The sequence below is a fragment of the Alexandromys fortis genome, unplaced genomic scaffold (genome assembly GCF_014885135.2).
Source record: "Alexandromys fortis isolate MF-2015 unplaced genomic scaffold, M_Fortis_MF-2015_v1.1 scaffold_66, whole genome shotgun sequence".
NCBI lineage: Eukaryota > Metazoa > Chordata > Mammalia > Rodentia > Cricetidae > Alexandromys > Alexandromys fortis.
This window is the reverse complement of record NW_026067950.1, coordinates 2,430,820-2,457,431: the sequence shown is the minus strand read 5'-3', so window position 1 is coordinate 2,457,431 and position 26,612 is coordinate 2,430,820. Positions and strand designations below refer to the sequence as shown.

Below are 26,612 nucleotides of genomic sequence, written 5' to 3'. Positions count from 1 at the left end.
AAGTTGAGGGGCAGAAAGCTTGCGAGGCTCCTGAGGACGGAGATGGGGACCGAGGTGCACACTCAAGGGTGGGAGAAGGCATGAGAACGAAGGTGGGAAGGGTGACCACCATGAGTGTGTCTAGATGTCTCCAGGAAACCCATCCCACATCACACCCATCCGAGTCAGTTCTGGGCCCATGTAGCACACAATTCCACTGTCAGGGGACCTTCTAGGAATGTGTCCCGGAGGACCAAAATTTTAGTTTTCAAAGTATCACGAAGCCAAAGTTCACATCTAACGGGATGTGTAACTTTTTAGAATGGTGTTCGTCACTACGCTTAGTTAATATCAAGACCTTACTGCTATTTATTCCCCAATGACATCTTAGGCTGTTCGGCACAGCCTTTTTATCTGGGTGTGGCCAGAGTTAACCTTCCAGTCTCAAAAGTACCAGAGATGCTGGTAATTTTAGGTGATTTGAAAAGCAATATAAGGATTGCTAGTGTATAAGCGGTCTACCCAAGATAACTTAGAACAATTCCTGTTTCACTCCCCTGCCAGCTGAGTTACATTCATCCTTTCACAGGTGACATCAAGTCAGTGAGGGACGGCTGCCTCTTCTCAACGCCCCTTTGCCCAGGTACAAGCCTCGGCGGTAGAGACCAAAGAGAACACCTAGGTATTAAATCCCGAATGCACCCCTAAATAACAAGTCTTGTAAGAAAGGAGTCTTTGGATGGAAACTTGGAGAGCCACAGCTGTAAGTGATCATAGCAGCTTGACTTATTTATTTTACATACCTTAACATATGACCTCAAGTGGCTCTCCAATCCTTCCTCATGGCACTGGGCAACCACATGAATAATGACCCTACACACCACAGGAATGAATAAAGCAATGAGTAGTGATGTGGAAATGGGAACATTTCGTTATCTTCACAGCAGAACAGTGATGATGCTGTTGGCACTTAGCAAACAAGTGGACAAGGAGTCAGACGGGGAGCCCTGTGTGAGAGTAAAACACGTCTTGCCAGTGTAATGATCAGCACACACTAGCATCCAGGTGTGGCTCCAGGTGTGGATGAACTGAAGGGAAGAAGAGTATGTATGTGTCTGTCCGTCCATCCATCCATCCATCCATCCATCCATCCATCCATCCATCCATCCACCCAACAAACCGTCCGTCCATCCATCCATCCATCCGTCCGTCCGTCCATCCATCCATCCATCTGTCCATCCATCCATCCATTTGTCCATTTGTCTGTTCATCCATCTGTCTATAGAGCCATCCATCCAACTGTCCATCCATCCATCTGCCTGCCTGTCCGTCCATCCATCTCTCCATCCATGCATCCATCCGTCTGTCTGTCCATCCATCTGCCCATCCATGCATCCATCCAACTGTCAATCTGTCAGTCCATCCATTCATCTAACCGTCCATCCATCCATCCGTCCATCCATATCCGCTGTCCATCCACCCTCCCACCCACCCACATATCTACCCCCTTCCCTTACCGAGTCACATTCACTGCAACCTCCTCCTGGGTGGCTCTGGTGAGGACTCGGAACAGCTGGTTTAGGATGGTGGGCAGGAAGGCGATCATCACATGGCCTTCCATTGCATGCAGACTCTGCACACAGGGAACGGTGAGACCTGGGTTATATTTCATTCTCTTGGAGAGCGGGTCCTGCTATGTGACCCAGGCCGAACTGGAATGCAGGACTGCCTGTGACTCTCACATCTTATCCTCCTATGGACCTGGGTCAACAGGTGCAACCCAGCAGGCCCCACTGTGTGATCAAGGCAATGTCTACCTCGTTTCAAATCAGGACAGCAGAAGTCCCTCTATGACAAATGGAAAGCTGAAGGCACACAGAATGGACTTCAATGGTTTGTGTCCTAAACTGCAGGCCTGTGAAGATGTCCCACAGTGCCGGGGATGAAGGAGTGTGCAGGGGACTAGTGTCATGACGAAAGCTCTTTAAAGCAGAGAGGCAGAAGAGGAATCAGGAGGAACGTCACCAAGAACGGTCAGAGCAGCCATAGCTGTCACTGAAGTGGAGGAGAGGCTAGCAGTCGTAATGGACGTGTGTGTTCGTTATTTAAACACGCAGGCTGTCCTCTCTTGATCAGACCAAATAGGAGTCTCTACCCTATTTCCCGCATCTTACTCTGTCCTACACATGGAATGTCATTTAGTGACTGTTTCCAAATTCTCTTCTAGGATCCCATTCTGTATCGAGGTCCCCTCCACCCCGCTGTCACTGCCGCAGAGTGGCTCAGGAGCCACTGACTCCTGCACACAGCTGGGCCGGGCTGGCTGTCTCACCTCCGTCTACCCAGGATGCTGTCATAAGGAGTACTGCCTCCTACAATGACTGAGGGGCTCTCTCAGGGTCAGGACTGTTGGGACTTGAGTGTGTCCTTCACGAAGCTTCTGTTAAAAACTTAATCCTCAATGGAAAATCAAGGAGGTGGGGGTCTAAGGGGAGGTGACCAGGCCATGGGGGCTCAACCTCCAGGAATGGACCATCGAGACTGCTAGAATGGGTTCCTTATAAAACGACGGGTTTGTCTCCTCTCTATCACCCACCTCTTGCCCTGATCCTCTCCTAGCCCTCTGAACTGTGAGAGAATACATTTCCATTCTTTATGAACGAGCCAGCTTCGGGTACCCTGTTATTGTAGCGCCCAAGAGGCCCAGCCGAGACAGGTTCTCTTGTGCCCAGCAGCTGGTAAGCATTTGGCAGAGGTCTGTGTCGGGTGAGTGGGGGGGGGGGGAGCGAGAGAACACAGGGACAAGCATACAGGCGGGCAGAGCTATCGCTGAGTTCACTCTGATCCACTGTCTGACGCCACTGAAAGCCACCACTGTGACAGCATCCAGACAAGGAGCATCTGCACAGAAGCTTGCAACGGGCAGTAACCACACCCACCCCCAGAAAGGAAACCCGATTTACTTCCAAAGTCATTTAAGAGTGACTAAGAAAGCCATCTGGTACCTTAAGGTATTTTACAAGTTCGCTCCCTGAGGCTTGGGCTCCAGATTCCGTTTTCTGACAGTACTGGAAGAAATTATGTAGATGTTGATCCTGGAGTGGAGGAAGAGAAGAAAGTCTGTTAGTATGCACTTCCAGAGACAGGGAACAAACATAAATGGCTTATATTTATTGGTACGTGCGTGTGTGTGTGTGTGTGTGTGTGTGTGTGTGTGTGTATGCACACGCGTGAGAATCTCGGTGCAGCTGAGTACAAACGTGAAGGGTTTTACACACCAGTGTGTATGAGGAGACTGGAAGAGGAACTGGGACTTCCCTATCGCTCTGCCTATCCCCTTGAGGCAGGGGCTCTCTTCCTCGAACACAGCTGGAAGCCAGCAGGTGCTAGTCCCTCATGTCTCTGACACCCTTAGAATCAGGTGATGGGCACATATGAGACGCTTGGCTTGTTACATGGGTGCTTGTTACATGGAATCTGAACTCTGGCCCTCATGGTTTTGTACTGGGTGCTCTTTACCACTGAGTCATCCATCCAGCCCAATGAATGTTTTTTAAGATTACAAAATGGCCACGTACAGGTGACACCTGAGGATCCCACCGGGGAAAACTGTTGAACAATGTCACAGACTATAAATTACTTGTCATGTACATCAGCATATATAAGCACCTTCTATGTACTCTTTTCAAGTAAAGGCCTATAACGCGAAAACACATTTACAGGGCACCAGGATGCTGTTTTGCAGGAACTCGCTGGCAGAACAACCAGGGGAATGAGACCGCCGACCCATACCTGAGTGTACACCGTGGAGACGAGGTGAGTGGAGACCTTCAGCAGAGGCTTGCCACCTTCCACCCACTTAATTTCTGGACCATAATGCTGAAAGGAAGAATAGGGAAGGACCCCAACAGATGCAGCGGGGTTTGCATTCGGATTTGCCCAGTATCCTTCCCCTTGGCACACTGCCCTGCCTCCTGGGCTTTCTAAGGTGACAAGTAGCCTGAGACTTAATTTCTGGACCAAGACAGTTCAGTTGGCTGGAAATGGATTCTACTTTACCAGTATCTTTTTATATTTTTGAGACTGGGTCTCACTATGCAGCCCCGACTTGACTGGAACTTCCTACGTAGACCAGGCTGACCTCAAACCGACAGAGATTCACCTCTGCCTCCCGAGTCCTGGGATTAAAGGCGTGCACCACCACGTCTGAGTTTCTGAGGATCTTAGGTAGACCTGAGCTCAGGGTTCTGAGAAGCAATGAAGGTAACACCAGACAGAGTGATCAACCATGCAGGAAAGAGATTTGATCCTCAGGATCTATCTCGAACTAGAAGAACTGAGAACTTAACGTCTGAGCATGACTACGTCTCAGAAAGACTCATGCCGGGCCCAGTTTCTCCATGCCTCTCTGTCCCGGCACTGCCAGTTATGAAACGCACCGAGAGTTATCTGAGGCAGCTTCTAACTGCACACATTTCTTTCAAGATGAATGAAGAAAACCAAAGTGTTAGGGCCAATAAAAATCCTGTGTGCTGTTTGTGCCCGTGTGCCATTGTTATTTTTAGACATTCTTTAACGCCTTCTGAAGGCGCTGGGTGAAAACAAACCACTCTTAAAATTTTGTACCCTGCCCATGCTGAGCTCCTGGTAGCCAAGGTAGCCGGACGGAAGATTAGCCGAGACAGGGACGTGCTGTTCACTTGTCACCACCCTTCCATCCTTCAGGAGGGGAAGCCAGGAGTAGCCAACTGTTGGGAACAAAGGACAAGAAAATCCACTGTGAGTTCACATCCTTCAGAAGGAAAGCCACTGCAACCCGAACAACGACCGCTACCATCAGTCAAGGTAAGTGATGGGGAAGCCTTGAAAAAGCCTCTGCTGCGTGTCTCTCTGGGGTCAGGCCACCAGCCATTTACAAGCGCAACTTATATATGCAATCCAGGCACGGCAGCATCATGCCATCCAGAAACCCACCGAAGCAACCCTTTGGCAAGAGGATGAATGATTAAGAACCAGAATATAATAAAAACTTCAATGTGCAAATGATAAAAATAAATAAATAAATAAAACCAAGAAGCGAAGAGAGACGGGATTCCCACCTTGCGTTTCTACCGCGTCTTTCTTCTTTGTGCTCCCTTTAGTGGAGTTATCGCAGCTGACGTGGAAGAACGTGAAGAGCAAATGGTGTTTCTCATGGAGCTGGGTCGGCAGCTCTATCTTGATCTGCAAGGGCAAAAGAATAAGCTTCCTAACGTTCTGTAACAGCAAGTGCACCCAGGGAAGGCAGGTGCAGGCGGCTCAATGTGCACCTACATGTCTCCTCTTCAAACTCTTCCTAGGATAAAACTTAGACACATCCAAGCTGCTAATGACGCCAAGGAAGAGATGGATTCTGAACTCACTGACGAGAAACCGGGGAAGGGTTGATGTCGCTTTCCGGCATAAGCAAACAGGAAAACAGACTCCACGACACAAGCCACACTGCTGTAGGCATGAAACCTGGGGCTGAACATCTTTTCACTTACAGCAGTTTCTCTGAACTACAGTTGACCTCAGACCAAAAGGCTGTCAACTACCTGGGTCTCGTATATGGAGACTTTTGTTTACTTCCGGGTTTTGGTACTAAGAATTCAATCTAGCACCTCACACACGCTAATCACACACTTTATCATGGTGCCACATCATGATCCTATGCAGAATCTGGGTTTCTGTTTGCTTTACTTTATCTTATTTAGCAGGAGGGAGCCATTTGGAAAATTCATACACAAAGCACATTACTTAAAAAGTCAAAAAATTAGGTATTCATGAGTACGTAATTATGAGTACTTGGAGGGGGCTATATGTGTGATGTGTGGGTCATGTGGGTGGCAGATACACATGTGTGAGCATGAGGACACAAAAAAGTGCAAGGGAACAAGAGGATACATGGTGTCTAGTCCTCCCGCCCCCCACCCCCCACCCCCGGTTCCCACAAGACAGGGTAGCTTAAGTCTGGAAGTAGGCTGGCATCAGCAGGCCTCAGGGATCCTCTCGTCTCGACCTGCCCCTTGCTCTGGGGTTACAGATGCATGCATGGCCAAGCTCAGCTTTTTATACTGGGGTTGAGGATTTGAACTCAGGTTCTCGGCTTCTAGAGCAAGCACTTAGCTTAGCTACTCAGCATCTCCCTGGTGCCCAATTTGCTACCATAAAATCTGCACGTACCAATTACTGAGATATGATTCATCAAACTGTACGCATATAAGCAGATGGCTGGCAACATTCACAATCATAAGAAATGTGAGTTAGCTACCAGGCTAGCTCACGGTTGTATTAATTAATGGTAGAACATGCTGTCGGTAATTTAAAAGCCACCTCCTACTGCGCCTGCAGCGAGTTCAGTGTTGCAGATTCTGTCTAAAATGTGAGCAGTTTCTCTCTGCTGCAAACTGAACGTGGGGAAAAAAATGATCTCTCTTGGCTCTCAAGTTCTTTTCACCGTATGTAGACTACTCAACACACAGAACTTGTTAACTGACTGCTGTGTTACTGATAAGGCTCAACAGGTCAACATCAGGGCATTAAGTAAGTTCCGTGTAAATCAGAAGTCACATACGAATTTTAGATCACTCCAAGAGCATGTCACCCCACGACTCTCTAGTCATTCAAGAATAAACCATTCCACAGGAGAAAATCCACCAAAAAACAGGAGAGTTCTTAGGTTCAATAGTAACTATGCTCAAGGATGGATTTGGGTTTTGTCGGTTTTATTTTTTAAAATTTGATCATTTCTCTGAAGTTTTCCCCTCCCTCCACTCCTCCCTTTCCCTTCAGAAAGGAGCGGGCCTCCCAGGGACATCAACTCGAGGATGAATTTGAACGGAGCTCAGTTGGAATATTAACTATGGTACTAAAGGTGCAATTAAAAATTTTCTTTTATTATTTTGTAACGTGTGGTTTTATTTTTAATAACAAAGATGTTAAATAGAGAAAAATAAGTAAAACAAACACCAATTCTGCTGCTGTGGTTTCAGCACGGAGCGCAGTTTTCCTTGCACTCTGCTATAAGAAGCAGAAAATTTCACGTTTCTCTGAAACTGGTCAAATTGCCTTATTCTTTGAAGATGCCTTTACCTCGTCATAGAATTCTGGGTTTTGTTGATGGTGCAGAACTGCGGCCAGGGCACTTCTTGTGAACACGGGGCCCCCAGGTCTGCCGTAAATGCACTGTAGGGAGAACCAGCAAAAGCAAAGACTGCGTTTCAGCTGACGGCGCGAGAGACTGGTCAGATGTGCTACAGAGAACGTGAGAGCCCGGGGCCCGCAAATCCTGGAACTCAGAAGTCCTGGCAAACCTGAGATCTTCCCTGGTCTGTTGCCCACCCCCTTCCGTTTTTCCATAAAAACATTTGTATTTGTTGTAATGAAAACAAACACATTAAAAACCTTACCCAGTACCTTCCATTTGAGGCAGCCTTCTCTCCATGACCATCTGTCACTAACCTGTCCATATCCTTTTCTCCTCTCCCACTCAGTCTCTCCCTTCCCTCTCTTGTTCCCTCACTTAGCCCAGGCTGGCCTGCTCTGCCTGGTGGCCAGAGGTCCTCCAGACTGGAGTGCAGCCCTCACAAGTTTGTGCCGCCATGCCTGCTTTTACGAGTGCTGAGACAGAACCCAGAGTTCTGCGTGTGCTCGGCAGGCACTCCATCATCCTCAACCTAAACTCTTAACTATCCCGAGAGAGACTATATTTACTTTCGCACATCTGTCCCCTACCTTTCTGGGAAAGGCTCTGGAGCCGCACTGCTTGGATGTAAACGCAGTTCTACTAAAGTACACAGCACTGAACAATTTACAGCCCGTGCACTCATCTTCTTAGAACCTAGAAATCCCGAACTCAATGGATTTATTTGAAAAGTCTGTTTGGTAATTAGAAGGATTAAGTATGCACACCACGGTGCTGGGAACAGCACCAATCAACGTTGTCTCTGACGACAGAGCGCATTGCTGAGATTCTGTGTCAGCTACTTAATGAAGATCCCGTGGTCGATCGCTACCTCTACCTTCACACTTGCATACATCACGACTCTTCACACCCAGACAATGTCTGATGCACGGTGGGTATTTAATACGTGCTTACTGAATCACGTACACATAAAAGATCCCATCTCCAACAAGAAAAGCAAAACATAGTCAATTAGGACCAAGAATCAACCTACACACTGCGACATTTAGCTTAGGCCATTATGTAATATAATACCCTATAGTTTCAGCTTGTGCTAATTAAAATTAAAATGTGCTAATCTTTAATATATATTAAATATTGTTTCTTTTTGCACATTTGTCTCTTTTTTCTGGGAAAGCCATTTTAACATAGTAAAGAATTTAGGCTCTGGAGCTGGACTGTTTGGATTTAAAACTTAGTTCTACTAAAGTATGTAACATTTTAAAGTATATATCAATTTCAACTCTGTGCATTAATCTTCTTAGAAGGTAAAAATTATGTATCTTATATATAATAATAATACATGTTATATAATAATACATATTATATAAAAATAAAGATATATAACATATATGCATATTATGTATATGTGTGTTGTGTATGTATAAAACAAACAAACCTTTAGGGGTTGAGAGTCTTCTTCATCAGAGTCTTTAAACTCAATGCAAATAGCAATATTTCTGGCCTGCAGGGGTATGTAAGAGAAAAAGATGTAAGAGAAAAAAAAGCAACAAACCCAGCACACACACACACACACACACACACACACACACACTTATAAAAGAACCTAAAAGCTAGGTTGTAAAGGAGACTCCTACGTCCATGTACTCACCTTGGCGAAAGACTTCTGACTGTCGTATTTCAAGTACTTCGGGTACACGTAAAGGTGATTGCTGTAGACCGTGTAAGGCTGGGTGTGTTTGGGGATGCAGGGCACAAACTCCTCCACTTCAAACGTGAGTGGAGATTTACTACAGGTTTCAAATTGCCTCATGGGAACGTACGACGAATTGAGATAATCTGAAAAGAAATCCCAAGTAATATAGACCAAAGGAAAAGCCAACTAGACAAACACGTGGGCTGCTTTATTGCACAGAGCTGATCACTTACTCGGGCAGTCAGAGGAGACATTGTCAATCGTAATGTCTAGATTGCCCAAAATCACCGGAAGTTTGGCCATCTTCTCAGGTCTACAAACAAAAGAGAAAATCAAGTGTTATGAGGGAGGTTAACTGTGAAGTCCAAATTCTCGAGTGGTATTCCCAGGAAAAGGATTTAACAATATATAATATTACCAGCTGCAAAAATCACATTTCAACTTTGTAGTAACCACATGAAAAAGATATTAAAAACTGGCAAAAAAATATGGCATTTCACTTAGCCCAACATTTATACAATATTGTCTTTTTTTACATCATCAATACAAGAACATGTTAAGTCTTCAAAGCCAGTGTTTTGCAGTGCACACTGGGATTCAGACTTTTTCAGTATTTGAAGTGATTCTCGGCCTAATGGATTAAATAACCTCAGAGGTCAAGACACAGAATATCACCAAATAGTTAGGATGATACAATATCACCCAACAGTTATGATAATACAATATCTCCCAACAGTTACAATGATACAATATCACCAAACAATTACAACGAAAGCTTCCCTTCTCCTCAGCCCCACCAAGGAGATGCAAGGCTTATTTGGAAGAATCTTTTTGCATTTAGAAGCAGAAGCTATATAAATGCTGGACATGAAGTAATTGATCAATGAAACTTGTCATTCATCTGACTCCATCTAATAAAGAATCTCCCCATTGTCCTAATAAGAGCTGCTACTGTTGTCAAAGAAACCAACGCAGGCATTGTGACACCAGGCCCCTTCCTCAGAGAAGATAAAATTCCCTTTTCTGAGTATTTGCTCACCAGAGGACCAGGAAATGTTCCTCTTTCAACCTCCAACGACTACTTTACATTTCTTATTTTTTTTTAATTTGGGGTGTATGTGTGTGTGCGGGGGGGGATATGTGCATGTGAGCCCCTTGAGGCCCGAGGCATCAGATCCCCTGGTACTTGAGCCATAGGCGGTTGTGAGATGCCTGATGCAGGGACTGGGAACCAAACTCAATGCCTCTGGGAAAATAGTATGCACTTTACATGTTGGGACATCAGAATAGGACTTCTTTTGTTCTGATAAATTTTCATCTTTTTTATGTTTGAGCCATTTATGGTAGGCCCAGATCCTCCGGAACCCAGGCTCTACCATCAGTGTCTGTGATCTTCCTGAGAACTTCATGCCACGAAGACATTTGATCGGCATCGTGTATACTCGTTATCATCAGCGATCACACTACACCACATAGAACACGGCCAAGAACAGGCTCTTAAGTTCTCCACTCTCACATGAAACGAGCCACTCTGCACGCTTCCTGGCAGCTAGTTCCTCCAACAATCGCACAGCTGTCCTCTCACACCCATGAGTCATTCATGGGACGCTACACGTAACCATGGCAAACACATCCCGCCAAACGCTTTGCACTCCTCTGTGGCACCAGCTTAGCCAACCAATTTAAAAGAGTCATCATGGTGAAGGTGGCATGGCTGGTCCTGGAAACAGAATGCTGCCTCCCGGCTCTTCATAAACCACCTGTGGAATAATTTCTTCCACGGTGCTGCCAATACCATTCAAGTTCAGGTCTGGTTTGATTACTTGTTTGTCAGGTTATCTGGGGAGAGGGGACCTCAGCTGAGAAAAGGCTCCCATCAGATGGGCCTGTAGGCACGGAGCATTTTCTTGATTAACGATTGCTGTGGGAAGACCCAGCACAGGGCAGGTGGTCCTGGGTTCTGTATGAGAGTAAGCTTTCAACCAGGGTGCCTTCCCAGCAGTGGCAGAAGCCCCAGGGAATGTACACAGCCATTAACATGTGCAAAGCATGGAAAACTATGACTGCTTAGGTGAGGATTATGTCAATTATCATCTTCCCCCAGTTTGTTTATTAGTATCAGGAGAGCCAAGCTTGCAAGTCAGAAACCTGGCAGGTGTCCTTGGTGACCACCCTCCTCTTCCCCGCTGTAACACCCAGCAACTGGGCCCTGTGGCTTCGTTAAGGAGCCCACCTCTCCTGTCTGCTGCTGTCCCCTTCCCAGCTGACAGTGTCCCTCAGATTGTCTCTTTCCTGCGTACACGTTACCTCTACCCTAAGCTGAATTATCACCTCACCAAAACATCCAGCAAGAACTCCAGTTCATCAGAACCGTTTGTTTCTTCTCTTGGACTCCAGGATACGTTCTGTGCACGCCCAATCCTCCACGTACCCCTCATGATCTCGAGTGACATAATTTACATGACTGTCCCCGCCTCTCCCCCCACACATGCGGAAACATCAACACCTTAAAAACTCACTTCCGGAAGTCTGCGAGTAGCTTGAGCATGTCATCGTTGGAAAGCTTGTTGCTGTCCTGCCGATAGATGGCAGAAAATCTGGCATTTTTGTCCAGGTTTCCAGATGTATCCTTGAACAACGTCCTGAAACAGTGAAATGATATTTCGAGACTCCCTTTTCTAAAGACCAAAATAAAGAGAACTCTGGTCTCCGCGCAGACTGATCATGACTCCACTGGCCGTGGCCAACAGGAATCTCATTATCCCCAAATGTGGCAAGTATTAATGAGGACAACCACAACTAACGCAGTTTGCACAGAGCAGAGTTCCAGCCAAAAGCCTGTACTGAGAAAACAACATCCCATTCACGTGGGAAAGAAGGAGGGAACACGGAGAGAGGCCACCGCGGGACACCCCAGATGCACCATCCCAGCTGGAGGCACGCGGCCAAGGCCTGGGCTGAGACAAACCTCCTGTCCACGCTGCTGGGCCCAGCAGCTGTTCTTTGGCCCACGTCCTTTCTCTCTGTGCCACGGCTTAATACATCTTCTGATCTGCTGGTTATTAACCCTTGATCTCACCTATCTGAATCTTCCCATCTGTCCATCTCAAGTATAAAAGGCCTTCTCCCTTACCTCGCTGCCCACGCGAACGGCATTCTGTACTGTCCCAGTCTTTGACATGCCTGTTTGGCATTCTTCAGCACCTTCTGGGCAACCTGGAACGCACAAGGACAGAGCACTGAAATACTCAGGCATGGGGAAAGTGAGACCAGAGCATGACCACTGAAGATCTCACCATACCAGCAGATGCTCAGAAAGGTGCTTCTTACAACAACGATAGGGCTGGTTCAAACCCAGTATGGACTTCTTTATGTAATGTACCCCTAGCAGTGATCCTCATAACTTGAGTATTGTTTTCAGGAAGCTTAGAAATAAACCCTTCCAGTCTTTGCAAACAACAAACAGGCTACTCTGGTCAGAACTTTTCCTTTCACAGACCTCCTTTCTTTTTGACTAAGCTAACTGTAAACCACTGAGTATACTAATATTTGGTATCCATGCCCAAATATCTACTTACCAGAATTTAAAGGAAAACACTAATGAGCATTCCCAGCTTTCCCAGCTCCTAGCACGCACCAGTGTGCACAGATTCCCACACTCTGGGAAACGCCGTAATTAGTCCTGGTTTAAATTAGACACCGCCTTCAATTGTTACTGCTTCGCTTTATACACAAACACTATCACTGCCCCATTATCAGCGCTGGCTTGTTCTCAGTCGATGGAACACAACAAGCATGCCGGTGCTGGGCCAATGACACGCATACGTGTCGAGTGGTTCTATTACTGGTCAGCTGCCCCACACGTCCCTGTCCTGTGATAGTGCTCTGTGATCGAAGTGTGGCTGATCTGGACAGTCCAGAGGGGACCTGAGTGTCCTTTGTGTGTACAGGAAGGAACCTGAGCTCATTTGTGTTACTTGAGTACATCAACGTCAAAGCAGTCTTAGGAAAAGGGCTTACACCTGAGAGCCAGTGTTTTCTACCGAGCTGCAGTTAGGGTCACTGTCAGAGAAGCCTGGGGCCTGCCTGCACCGCTCTGGGCAGGACTGCACCCTGACAGGTGACAAAGGACCAGAGCAGCAGGGAAGCCTGTCTGAAGGTTCACGAAAATCACCATGAGCTCTGCTTTCCCCACATTAAAAATGGAGGATGTAGTGACAATATCCATGAGCCCTAGTCACTATAAAACTCTGTGGTCCTTCCCAGTCACACCCTGTCTCACAGACACAAACAAACAAAAAAACTGGACACACGGGAATAAGAGTTTAGCATAGTGGCAGAACCAACACTTGGCATGTGCCAACACCTGGGCACAGAACATAAAGTAACGGCTCCTTATGTTTTAGTATGTTTCTCGCGTGTGGCGTGTGTCATGTCTTTATGCATGTCTGCACGTGCGTGTAAAAGCTGTGCACATGTCTGTGGAGGACTGGAGTTGATGTCAGGCATATTCCCAGATCGCAGCCACGTTGTGAAGAGCTAGCTCTCATCTGAGCCTGAAGTCCACTGGTACTGGCCACTCTAGCTACCCAGTTTGCCTGGGAGGGTGCCAGGGAGCAGAACTCCAACCCTCAGGCTCATGTGGCAAGGGCCTCATCTGTCTGTGCGCTTTGGACCATGGATAAGTGTGGCTTACCTGTGACCTCATGATTGTTTCTATCTCGGCACAGAACTCATCCCTTTGTCTGTTACTTTCTAATGACCGCAAAGCACGGAAACCATTCCTACCTTCGAGGAGTCGGAGCTCTTCATGTACGGCTCAGCACAGTGCGCGATGCTCCCCTGGAGGACCTTCTCAATTCTGGCCACCAGGAATATGTCCGGATGAGGACACGTGACTGAAAATATTCCCTAGAGAGACAAAGGGTTCTCCTCGGTCAGCAGGACTCAGGATGAAAGAAAGAAATCCCTTAACCACCGCAGCAGCAGAGGGCACTGAGACAGTCCAATCAGGAAGGAGACCTGGGTCAAATATCCCAAATACCTCTCAGTCCACCATCTGCTCAGAGAGTCTGCTTGGTGGGGAGGGCAACAGGAAAAGGCTTAAGGAATGAACGAGAGCCCCCAACCACTTCTCCCTCAGTCTGCTTTTACTATGTAATTACACACGCTGCCCTGTAATCAACGACCCAAACTGCCCCTCCCCTCCCTGTGCATGACAAGGTCTCATTTGAGCAGTTTTACTAATCAAACAGCACCTGCAAGAGAAGGCTGAGAGGTGTGCACGGTCCCCACCTGCTTTGGATACTGCATGGCTGTGGCCTGAAGTGCATCCTGGAAGGCCGGCGGGCTCTGACCACCGTTCATCAGGGCCGGGGACGTGGGGACCAGCATCTGCCGCACTGAGAAATGGTTCAGGTCTACGTGGAAGTCAGCGGAAATCTTCCGGTTGTATTTTATGTCAAACAGGGACAGGGTGACAAAGAAAGGCTCGACCTGGACAAGGACATCAATACAACACCATGGTCCTCAAAAGACAGTTCAGACAGCGGGGGGGGGGGGGGGGGGGGGGGGGGGGGGGGGGGGCGGGGAATGCTTGTGCAGGGAGAATGGCGAGCCCTGTTTACGGCTGTCCCCTTGAATGACTGTGACACTTTTGTTCCTTGCCACAGAGTTAGGCTATAAAGCATTTTAAAAAACAACACTGTTACTACCCCCTTCATGGGTGTCACTATTTCATGCACCCTCTCCAGATAGGACAGCTTGGGGCATCTAACATGAAATTCAGATCTTGGAAATGCAGCTTAAGCCTGCTGTCTTACCCTTGTCCGCAAACTCACCCCCATCCCATCCACATCCCAGTGTGAGCCCTACGCCACTCCCTGGGTGAAGTCTCCACACCCAAGCTACAACGTAAGGGGAAACCCGTGACACCTGAAATTAATAAATGTTTAAAACGGAAAGCACTGATTTGTTTTTAAAATTATTTTGAAACTTGAGGACAATTTTATTAGAATCTAAATGAAAAAGCCCACGGCAATCAAGCTGTGAATCTCAGTAGTTGCCAGGGGAAGAAGAGGGAAAAATGCCATGCGTTTTTAAGCTCGTGTGGAGGTCAGACACATGGTGGGGGTGCGCTGGAGAAAGGGGTGAGGAAGCCAAAAGTATCAGGAAAAACACTCGTGTTCTGAAGGAAATGCATTTTAAAAGGTGCGTGGCGGGGGGGGGGGGCATTGTCACACATTTCTAAAACTTGGCAAGGTAGGGAGATTCAGCCGAACCTCATGGGTGCTTGGCTGGTGGAGGGGCTGTGCTGGAAAGGGGGAATTCTGGGAAGGAAAAGTACGGTTTCAGTAAAGGGCAAATTATTCCACCCATCTTTTCAGTATGGCGTAAGGTGATTGCCTCCTCAGTTGGTCCTTGGGCCAGGTCACCGACCCACCCACACCAGAGTCCACGCTCTTGACCAGGGGGACTCTATGGCAACTCTAACATCTTCCCTCTAGAGACCACGTGCTGGCAGACCTGCGTGTTTGTGGGCGACCTCATCAAACACCTGCACTTTTCAGAAGGAAAATTACATTTGTAGTGGGTCCTTCCTCGTTTTCAGCGACACAGCACTGGAGATTGAAAGACAGATCATTGCACTTGACGAGAATTCTTTTCCCAAACTTCTCTGCAAATGGCTTCACTTCTGGCTCCATGGGTGAGAAGTCCAGTTTCTTGAAAATGAAAACGTGGATATGTAAACACTTAGAGCTCCCATCAAAAATCCCATCATGGGTGTTATCACATAAATCTGCCTGAAACACGGGACAGCTATATCCACAATAGGGCTGCGACTTTGTGATGGCACGTCACACTGAACAGACATGTATGTCATTGTGCATGTCATCATGACAGTCACATACACGATGACACACCTGCTTGACGGATCATATGCAGGGAATAAGACATGGTTATAAACAACCTAAACACCCATTAGCATATGTGTAAGGACACATAAAATATATTATATATGTGTACACACACATACGAGTGTACATACAGACATGTACACTCAGTAATAAAAATGAAATTCAGGGCTGGACGTGGTGGCACACATTTGTAAGCCCAGAACTTCGGAGGCAGAGGTAGGCAGATCTCTGTGAGGTCAAGGCCAGCCTGGTCTACAAGAGCTAGCTCCAGGACAGGCTCCAAAGCTACAGAGAAACCCTGTCTCGAAAAAATAAAAAACAAAACAAAACAAAAAAAAGGAAATTCTGAACCAATGAAATGGCCAAGCAGTCAGGTGTGGGGCATCTAAACCCGGCCACCTGAGTGTGATCCCGGAATCCACGGAGGATGGAGAGAACCAACCCCCAACCCCTAAAGTTGTCCTCTGACCCACGCATGTGGCTGAAGTTTCAGAGTCCATGCTTTACCCCCACAAATAATAGCAATCAATCAAGGCAATCAATAAAAGGAAGACATAACAGACAAATCCTGCATGGTTTCACATTGATGAGTTTGATACAATAGTTAATTCATAAAGATTAAAAGCAGAACAGAGGTCGCTAGGGTCTTATGGACAACCAGGGATGGGGAGCCATTATTTAAAAGAGAGTTTCAGTTTCTAAAGACAGAAACTTTCAAATATTGGAAACAGATGGTGTAACAGTTGCATTAAGAATATTTGTTATGACTGTACTTTTAAAAAATTTTTACTTTTTAAAGTTTGAATTATATATTATCAAATGACTCAAGCCGTAAGGTCTGCGCTGTATGCATGTTACCACAGTAAACAGAGTTAGGGGGTCCGTGAAGAAACTCAGAAGATGGTTATTATTAAAGTTAAATGGGAAGTCATTTAAAAAGGAGAGCTAGGTCTATTAGAAGAACCACAAATGAGGAGGGAAAGTGTTGGGGCGAAATATAGCATGACCGTGTCCCTTCTGGGCAACCCTACCTTACACTCAATGTCACAGGCCCTGGAGGTCTTTGTCACGCCATGTTTGGACTTTGCTGGGACACAGATGTGGGCTGCACGCACTTAGCTTTCTCTGGAGTCGAAAGCTAGTTGAGAAGTGTTACTGCCTCCCGGGTGTCTACAGCGGTGTGTGCCACGCTCTAGGGGTTATTTTTAGGGGTCCCTTAAATGATCAGTGTGACCCTGCAGATTCAGGCTGGAGACTTCTGGGAAGTGGGCTCAACACTGCTCTCAATGTTGGGCAGCACACTGAATATTAAACATCCGCGGATTTTATATTCTAAGTGTTAAACAGCTCTTGCCTGGGCATCTGGGTCCAGGTAAAAAAGCTTCACTCTGCTCTCGTTTTTCAGCTTGATCTCTGCTTCTCTGGTGCTCTGTGGACAAAAAGAATGAAAAGAAAAAGAGAAAGAAATTTATTTGTGAACAAAATCCTTTGTCCCCACCGCCTCCCCCAGAGGGATCAGAATATGTTTGAAAGCTGCCTATGGCAGTTTAAATGAGGCCCCCATAAAGCTCATCTTTTCGAATGCTTCATCCCCAGTTGGTGGGACCTTCTGGGAGGGGTAGGACTTTCAGAGGAGTTGCCTCATTTGGGGTGGCTTCTGAGATTTCAAAAGCCCATACCACTCCAAGCGAGCTTTCCCTCTCTCTGCCTTGAGCGTGTGGACTAAGATGGGAGCACTCGGCAGCTGCTCCAGTACCAGCTGCCTACCTGACGCCATCCCCTCCCCCCCCGCCCGCCGCAATTCTCAGGAACTGTGTAACCAGGCCCCTGATAAACTCTTCCTCTGTAACCTGTCTCTATCGTGGTATCTCTTCACAACAACGGGAAAGTACAGGCTACTCCACAACCCTGTCTGGTCTCTAGGAGGCAGCGGCATGCCATGTGACCCAGGTGGCACGGGCTGGAACATTGTGGGAGACAGCATAGGCACTGGAACCCTGCGGAGGTTTAGAGTGGCGTAGGCACAGTTAAGCCTGAGAGGTTTTCAGCTGGAACCTTTCAGTCAATGGCCATGAACTTGAGTAGCAGACTTGGAAAGCATTGGCATGAGGTAGGGATGGAAGCGGACATGATTCCTTGGGAGTGTGGGAAGAGTTTTAGTAGAGCACCAAGGGACAGGCAGAGGAGAAGCCACAAAGGTCACAGACATCTGGTGGCAGGGCGGAGACAGGGATGCAGGACTTAGAGGGGGCGCTTGTGTGAAAGAGGCTTCTGGACATTCACGAGGTGGAGTCCCCTTTAGCCTCTTATTTATCACGCCTGTAGTGCATTCTCTGCGGCAGTCACAGACACTTACTCCTCATTTTCCCAGATAAATATGAGCTCTGATTATAATTCCCCCTTCTCATCTGCTACTTCTCCCGAAGACAGGAGTCACCTCTCTGCCCCAGACAATGAAGCAGGGACAACCAGGGTGAAGAAGTTGGCTGTCTTCTGTGTTGATGGCTAAGGGACATCTACTATGGCAGTTCTAACCTAACCCAATGAGAAATTAAGAATCTTACTAATTTTTCAGTCATGGCACTAAGTCCTTGGCTATGACTCAAACCCCCAGCGACTGTAACCAGCGGCCTGCACATAAGTGAACTGACATTCGTAACTAGCTCTGCAGCTGACTCCCCTTCCTACCTGGCCTTCTATTTCTAAGTAAAAAGAATGCACGAGATGATGTCAGAGGCTCTTCCCCCAGCAGTGTGTGTCAGGTGGTATCTAAGAGTGATCTCTTGGAGGTCAGGGGCAGTCTTTACACCTGCTTTTGCTTTCCATGGAGAAGATGTTCCTGGGTTGGATCCAGGCAGACTCTCCCCATGGAGAGTTTGAAAGCCTCATCTCACTTCATGTTGCTGACCCCTGTACCTTCTATACACACACACACACACACACTGGAAACCAGAACATACCTAAGTGGATATATGGAGACTGGAGATGTCAGGAAGATGAGGTCACCATGAAGAAAAAAGTCTAACTTGTTTACACAACACCGGGAAGTTTTACTTACAAGAAGCATAAAAGTAAAATCTTAATCAGTGTTTATTAAGACACTTAGAATATGTACTTTCACAGGCTAAGTGCACACAAAGATATAGCTGTTAAGAGAATTATCCCAAGACTATGTGATTGAGCGCGTTTCAGGAAGGCAGGAAGCGGGCCTGCTCTGGAAATAGCCTGTGGTCGGTCAGTGCACGGTGGGACTGTAGGAGGCTTCCTCCCAACAGCTCCGCTCTGGCAAGGCCTGTTTTCTAGTTTAGACTCGGTGGAGAAAAGACTGTGAGGAATACGGACAGGAGCAGGGCGACCCTCCACAGAAACTGCTGTTTGCACCCAAGTCAAAGAAGAGAAGGGCTCAGCCGACACAAAGACACTTCCCATCTCACTCAGCCACAAATGACACGGCTTCCCCATGCTTCCTTCATCTTTGGAACATTCAAGGGTTTCCAGAAAGGAGAGTGATGTGTCTCAAGCTTGTGTGTGCACAATCTGAAGTGAAACATCATCTATGGCCAATTTTATTTCATTTCAAAAGTACATTACAGGAAAAACATGGTGTTGGCAGCCGAGTCATCCAGACAGAATGAGATAAAACAGATTTAGCAAAATCCTCTGAGGCTGGAATACATAACGCTTAAAAATAATTTATGGGTATGGGTGGTTTGCTTGTATGCATATCTGTGAACCAGGGGCATGCCCAGTACCCACGGAGGCCAGGAGACAGGTATAGGATCCCATGGAACTGGAGATACAGACGGTTGTGAGCCACCATGTAGGTGCTAGGAATCCAAACGAGGTCCCCTCTAAGAGCAGCTGGTGCTCTGAGCCACCGAGTCATCTCTCCAGCCTCCAGACGATTTAGTTCTTCCTTTAGAGCAACCACAACACATGTTCATGCCTTACGTCATCTAACTCAAATGGACTAACACTTCACCTCAGGACACAAAGCCAGGCTAGAGCGTTCTAGAATTAGGAAGCTGAGCAGCGGAATGACTGCCAAACCACAGGCGATTCCACGGCGTGATAATGGCATGGTTTTCTGGTTTGGGGTCTGGGAAGGAAGTGTTTGTTCCAGAGTTGGCTTTAAAACTCTTATAAAAATGTGGCCAGGAAACCACACGGGTTCCCACAGGTCCTACTGAGAATGGCCCCCTGCTCCTGACTCAGTCTCAGGGAGGCTATAGACCTACAAATGCCACACTCCATCCTGCACTCCACTATAGAAGATTTACCTGGAAAGAAAAATTCATCGACCTAGAAATAAAGTCATAAATAAGCAATTCTGGAATCATACGAAACTGCCTCTCTTCAGAAAACAAGGCGATGAAGCGTGAGCTACTGTTTGGATACACACACACACACGTGTGCACACAAAACAAACATACCACACACACATATGCACACACATCACACACAAACACACCACACACATGTGCACACATCACAAACACACATGTATGCACACACATCACAAACACACACGTGTGCACACATCACACAAATACACCACACACACGTGCACATGCATACGTGTGCACACAAAGCACGCACAGACATACACGCATGCACACACACCACAGAGAAGGAAAATACATTAAGAGAGGGTGTGAGGTTTTTCTTCATATTACCTTTACACAGAAAGGTAATGCATACACATCCTCCAGGGTCACCTAACATCAAGGCAAGCAGAGGAAGGAATGCCCTGAGTTCCCAGAAGAAACAAATTCACTGGTTTGTACGGGCTTTTTAAATAGAAATACTTGTAAGACTGATGCTATGAATTTTGCTTTATTTACAATCAAAAGTTTGGCTTCAGAGCTACACAATAGGAGGAAAAGACTAAGTTTTCAGGTAAATATAGTATGTCCCTGAAGCGAAAACAGTAGAGATATCCACTACTCCAAGCACAAGCAAATGCTCCAGGAACATACAAACAACCCTGAAAATCCAAGTCCATAATATTCCAGAGTGAAATATCAGTTATTTTGCACTGAAATAACTTCCTGTCAGACATATCCTGTTTGGCTGGGTCTCAGTCACAATGGAAAACAAAAGCCAGAGCTAACAGGAAGAGTGAGGCCAAGACAAGCCATCAGGAGAGGTCTGGCCACTGAGTCACACCTCCAGCTCCTCTCCACCCTTCCCTGTGGCCGAGCCTCCCTCGTCTGCTTCCCTGACCTCTTCATCCTGAGTACACTCCCTTCTCTCCCTGCGTCTCCCCCACCCCACTCCATACACAATTTATCTGACTCTGTAACCATGGAATTCATTCCTCCTAAAAACAGGATGTCCATTTGCTGGGTAGTCCCCAAGTTCCCTTAATGAGTACAAATGAGCCATATCCCAGGTTCACTAGCAGGGCTAACAGCCAGGCTGACGACAGAGGGGTCAGGCACAGGGATGCCTCTCCACTTAGAGCCTGGCCCCTCACATGCCACGTGACTGAGAAGGCCACTAGAATTCACAGGTGACTGACAAGGCCACACTTCCCATAGTCCTCATAGGCGCACCCTGGGAGAAAGACAGTACGTTTTTTCCCTTTTCCCTTTGAAAAATTAAGTTGGCCAGGTAGCAGAAGACAAGACTATAATTCTTATTCAACTTCATAGGGGGGAAAAACTGGATTGCTTGTTGGTTTTGTCCTATTTTGCTTTGCTTAAGATAGGCTCTTGCTATGACCCAAGCTGACCTTGAACTTGGCAATTCTTCCTGTCCCAGCCTCCCCAGCAGCAGTGTGTGTCACAACATCTGGCTTAGAGATACAGAACGTGAAATCACCAACCCTGGGCTCAAGTCACTGGAGCTTCATCTTAGGTAACCGTTCTGCCCACTGGGTAAGCCTAAAGTGCCTTTCCGGTCTCTAGGCTGCATGGATGTGCTGTTCCAGTAAGAACCAAATAAGTTTGAGCGTGCTGCGGGGAGAACCTCTGAGCATCCAGGAACAACGCAGGATGCATGTACAGAGTCAACTAATGCCCAGACTGCCTAACAAGACTGGTCGAGGGGTGTAGTTCAGTGCTAGACTACTGGTCGACCCTGAGTGTCAGCAACACACAACACACACACACACACACACACACACACACACTGGACTAGCATGAAAATAAACACAGAAGCCAAAACTTCTCCAGGCCAGGCATAGGTTACAATGGAAGTTCTAAAGTTAGTTTTAATGGGCAGGTGTGAAAATAGCTAAGTCCTGAAGAAAAACAACTCTGCAGTCCGAGCCAAGAAGAACCACCATGTCATCTAGAAAGAAAGGTCAATGTTGGATGCCTGTCTATTTGCAAGCCTATGTAGACACACCATGTTTCTATTATAGTGTTTAACGTGTGGGTGGGTACAGTCAGCATTTCACTGTATCATAAAAAAAGCAGAACAGAAAGGCAATAACACAAAGACTATAAAGGGACAGTGAAGACAAAGACATCGCCTTCCTTTTAAGAAGAATCATGGACAGATGCATACACAGGACAAGGATAGTCACGGCAGCACTGTTCAAAGTAAGAAAAATGGAAATAGCCTGAGAGTTAAAAGGTCTATGCAGTACGGTAAAAATGACTGACCATGTCTGTACCCAAAACAAGGCCAAATATGGTATCATTAAACACCAGTGCAAAATAAACACACAAACATACAAAAATCACCACCCAGTGTCTTTATGGTGAGTGTGTAAAAACACACAACAAAACAGAAGAAAGATGCATCTCAGTGGATGCTCGTGGCTGGGGCTGTGGAGCAAGAGAGAAGGGGAGCAAAGGCCATGCTGAAAGGACTGCCGACTGTCACTGGGGTTATATTTATAGATATATAATATTTATTATATATATAGCATATATAACTATATATATGCTAATAAGGTAACAGGGCAGCACGGGGCTCTGGGCAGCGCTGACATGGCTACTTTGTTTTATCTTGTGCTTTTCAGTAATTCTGGGGTTTCTCAAAATTACCAAATACACGAAGAACCTGGCTTTGTTGTTGCTTACTTGTATTTTGTTTGTTTTGGGTGACCCAGGAACATGGTCTGTACCTTCAGCAGTTCCTGTTTAGATGAAGTGACAAAATTTCCACAATCATCGCCGGGAATTGCGGGCATTAATTTGATTGAGACAGCGTACCCAGGTGTCCTGGCTCCTGGACACAAACTAGCTCATCTGAGAAGAAGGAGCCTCGTGGAGACAATGTCCCCACTGGACTGGACAGTGGGCTGGACTGTGGTGCACTTTCTTGATGGATATGGGAGAACCCAGCTCACTGTGGACAGTGCTACCCTAGGCTGGTGGTCCTGGGTGCTATGAGAAAGCAGGCTGGGCAAGTCATGAGACTAGCCGTGCGTAGCACCCCTCCATGGCCTCTGCTTCAGATCCCGCCTCTAGTTCACTGCCCTGACTCCTCACAGTGACCTGAGAGCTGAGAGCTGAAATAAACCCTTTCCTCCCTAAGCTGATTCTGGCTGTAGTGTTTTTCACAGAATAGAAACATTAACTAAGACAGCAATGAACGTAATTTAAGTAAGAGAAGCCCAAGTAAGAGAGAATACTAGGTACACAAGGCATGTGTTTTTGTTATTTCTTTCATATTTGCGCTGACATATTAAATGCAATGATGGCGTTTAAAAAAAAAACAGCAACGTACTTTGTAGGGCATTTTCTGGAAGATAGACTGAAGTGTCATTAGTGCAAAATATGCCACCCCCCTCATATTCATGTCATGAAGCAGACGATGACAATCACACCATTAGTGTTCTTATTTTAGGAGAGTCATGAAACGAGAAGCATTTAGCATTCGGTGTAGAGTGGGAATATTAGGATGACCTTACCTTAGCAAGTTCAGGCAGGTAGCTATCCAAACCGGAACCGGAACCTTCTAGTTTGCTTTGTTCATCATCTAAACATCAAAAGAGATCAATTGAGTCATGTGTAGTTGTAACTGTCTTATTCAGTATAAGCAAAGGAACTGGAATACGGTGGTTCTTAAGTCTGAAAGAACATTCAAAACAGCTCAGGGCTTTAGAAGGATCCTGATGGCCAAGCCCAGCAGGGAAAGTGGTGACACCTGAGACCTTGCACAGCTAAGGTCCCCATCCTCAACTCCCCACCTTATTAGAACTTATGTTAGCTGTGTGAAACACCCTTCACAGCCACAAATACACACTAGAACTTATGTTAGCTGTGTGCAACATCCTGCACAAACACACCCAACCAGAGGCTTTGGTAGGACCAAGAAAATAGTAGTTTGACTTTTTTCACACCCTCGGGTAATTTGGAGTATAACCAGAGTTGTTCACTTATGAGCTTGTACAATTAGAATGAACATACATCAAAAGCACAGCTGAAGTCAGGTGGTGGTAGCACACCCCTTTCATCCTACCACTCAGCAGGCAGAGGCAGGTGGACTTCTGTGAGTTTGAGACCAGCCTGGTCTACACAGCTAGTCCCAGGATGGTCAGGGATACACAAAGAAATCCTGTCTCGAAAACAAACAAACCCCCAAACAAAAACGTACACTTTGAAGCTTACTCATTCCATCGGTAATTTTCTTTCCAATCATCCCTCCCCACACCCACACAACTTTTATTTTTTTCTTAAAGACAGGCTGTCATGTAGCCCAGGCTAGTCTTAAACTTACTATGTAGTCAAGGGTGACCTTGAACTTCTAAACCTCCTGCCTTGACCTCCTAAATATTAGGATTACAGGTGTCTACTACCACACAAGTTTATGCAGTACTGGGAACCTAAGTTAGGCTTCACAAAGGAATCTATCAACTGAGCTGCATCCCTGGCTCTTATTTCCATTTTCAGGTAAAAACCGAGACTAAGAAAACATAAGTGGTTTGTCCAAGGTCATAGAGCTAAAAAGTGATATTCTTGAGACTCACATCCAGGCCTGCCTGTCCACACCATGGCTGTTCGTGTTACATACTTGCCACACAAACATTGTCAAAGTACTAATTCTTTTCATTTGTTTGGGTTTCTTGAGATAGAGGCTCACTATACAGTTGGCCTGCAACTCCCATGACAGTTGGTTGGGTCACCTCAAAACCCGTGCCTCTTGTCTCTGCTCTCCACATGCTGGAATTATCTGCAACACCATGCCTGGCTCCAGAGCAGTAAAATGCAGCCTGACAAAAGCCTTTGCTGACAGACTGTTTGGGAAAGGCTCTCACTGTCCCCACCTCACAGGGACCTTCCTACCTTCATGAGAGTCCCCATTCCGCTTTTCTTGCATTGCAGCTTCAAAGTTGAGCTGGAGGATCTTGTTGAGAACGGTGACCCACTCCTCCATCTCTGCCTCACTATCTGCTGCTAGAAGATAGCTGCTTTTGTCCTGCATCTTGAGCTCGAATGCAAAGCGCCTGACTCTGTTGTTCTGTGATGGGAACAGGCGAAAGAGACACACTGGGAAACAGCTCAGGGTAATCGGCCCTAGTTGTTAATGGCGCCATCGGATCGGATCTCGGATACTAAAACTGCAAAATCCCTTCTCATGAGCCTGCACCATAGTCCACCTCCGCCATTTTTACCTTCCCATTTGATTAGTTATCTATCTTTTAAAAAAGATTTTCTTTTTAATTTATGTATGTGAGTGCCTTGTCTGTGGTATATATGTATACTATGCATGTAGCTTGTTCTAGAGGAGGTCAGAGGAGAGCCCTGGGTCCCCTGAACTGGACGGTTACAGATGGTTGTGAGCCACCATATATATGATGGGACTGGAACCTGGGTCCTCTACAAAAGCAGTAGATGCTGGGGCTGGAGAGGTGGCTCAGTGATCAAGAGCATTTGCTGGTTTCTTTTCTTTATTTTTAAGATTTACTTTTATTATTTTTAACTATATTTCCATGTATGTATGTGTAGGTATGTATGTGCATGCATGTGCAGGTATCCATGCAGGCCACAGCATCATATCTCCTGTAGCTGGAGTTACAGATACCCATGAGCCATGTGACACGGGTGCTGGGAACCAAACTTGTGCTCTTAACCACTGAGCCATCTTTCAGGCCTCATTTCCTTTCTTAGCTATTTAATTTATGTATTTCTTGCCCCCTGCAATGGCACAGAAATCCCTCAAGGACAGGAGCTGTCTGTTCTCTTTACTTAATGTTACCCCCACAACCTTCAAAGTCTGGCACACAGTGAGCATTTGAAAAATAGCTGAGTCTATGAAATTTCACATGTAAATATTCTATATTCAATAGTTACATATTTAGTTTCTTTAAAAAGATCAAGTGTGTGCCACCACTGCCTTTCTCAAAGCTAACTGCTATCTACCAATCTATTCAGCTTACTTCCCCGGAACTTTCCCATCATTTATTAATCGTAAAAGTATGTGGATCCTTTGTCTCCAGTTCGCATGCCCATTATGGGAATGGAAGATGAATGTATACCAAAGGTTGGTCCATCTCAGTACTGCTTGCATTCAGGCCCATCATTCTTCCCACAAGGGGCTGGTCTACGTACTGTTCTAGGTTTGGCAGCATCCTGGCCTCCACCTACCACACCGTCAGTGGGACAGTTGTGAGCCAAACCATCTCCAGACACTGACAAATATATCCTGGAGGCAAACACTCCAGGCCAACCACTCTAGACAGAAATTCATCTCTGAAGAAAAGAACACAGTCCACACAAGCTGAAGGGGGAGGAGTCACAACCTCCCGTTGAGTGCTGAGGGAGCAGAGTGCCCCAACACCCACTAAAATCTCAGCCAGCCGTCTGCAGTTCAAGGATGCTTCACAGTGTACGGTCCAGGCACACAGAGACTTAAGGCCTATCGTTTGTGCAGGGCAGCTTTTAGAAGCCTGATG

General features: G+C 46.5%; 1 protein-coding gene across 19 annotated transcripts in view; it reads right to left on the bottom strand.

Moving 5' to 3' along the window:
- Nucleotides 1–26,612, bottom strand: part of Dock9 (dedicator of cytokinesis 9) — a 239,432-nt gene that overhangs the window by 72,983 nt on the left and 139,837 nt on the right. For all 19 annotated transcript variants that reach the window (XR_007593292.1, XM_050150339.1, XM_050150346.1 and 16 more), the window contains exons 8-25: nucleotides 25,003–25,177; nucleotides 23,628–23,695; nucleotides 17,112–17,186; nucleotides 15,422–15,562; nucleotides 14,136–14,336; nucleotides 13,629–13,751; nucleotides 11,974–12,056; nucleotides 11,360–11,482; nucleotides 9,074–9,153; nucleotides 8,796–8,983; nucleotides 8,583–8,648; nucleotides 7,093–7,185; nucleotides 5,079–5,202; nucleotides 4,606–4,727; nucleotides 3,772–3,858; nucleotides 2,985–3,074; nucleotides 1,497–1,612; nucleotides 783–852 (exon numbers count right to left, since the gene is read on the bottom strand). Coding sequence is in view for 18 of the 19 variants with exons in the window: in XM_050150339.1 (XP_050006296.1) it covers nucleotides 783–852; nucleotides 1,497–1,612; nucleotides 2,985–3,074; nucleotides 3,772–3,858; nucleotides 4,606–4,727; nucleotides 5,079–5,202; nucleotides 7,093–7,185; nucleotides 8,583–8,648; nucleotides 8,796–8,983; nucleotides 9,074–9,153; nucleotides 11,360–11,482; nucleotides 11,974–12,056; nucleotides 13,629–13,751; nucleotides 14,136–14,336; nucleotides 15,422–15,562; nucleotides 17,112–17,186; nucleotides 23,628–23,695; nucleotides 25,003–25,177 (2,025 nt within the window). In the remaining variant the exon portion in view is untranslated. The remainder of the gene's footprint in view (nucleotides 1–782; nucleotides 853–1,496; nucleotides 1,613–2,984; nucleotides 3,075–3,771; nucleotides 3,859–4,605; nucleotides 4,728–5,078; nucleotides 5,203–7,092; nucleotides 7,186–8,582; nucleotides 8,649–8,795; nucleotides 8,984–9,073; nucleotides 9,154–11,359; nucleotides 11,483–11,973; nucleotides 12,057–13,628; nucleotides 13,752–14,135; nucleotides 14,337–15,421; nucleotides 15,563–17,111; nucleotides 17,187–23,627; nucleotides 23,696–25,002; nucleotides 25,178–26,612) is intronic.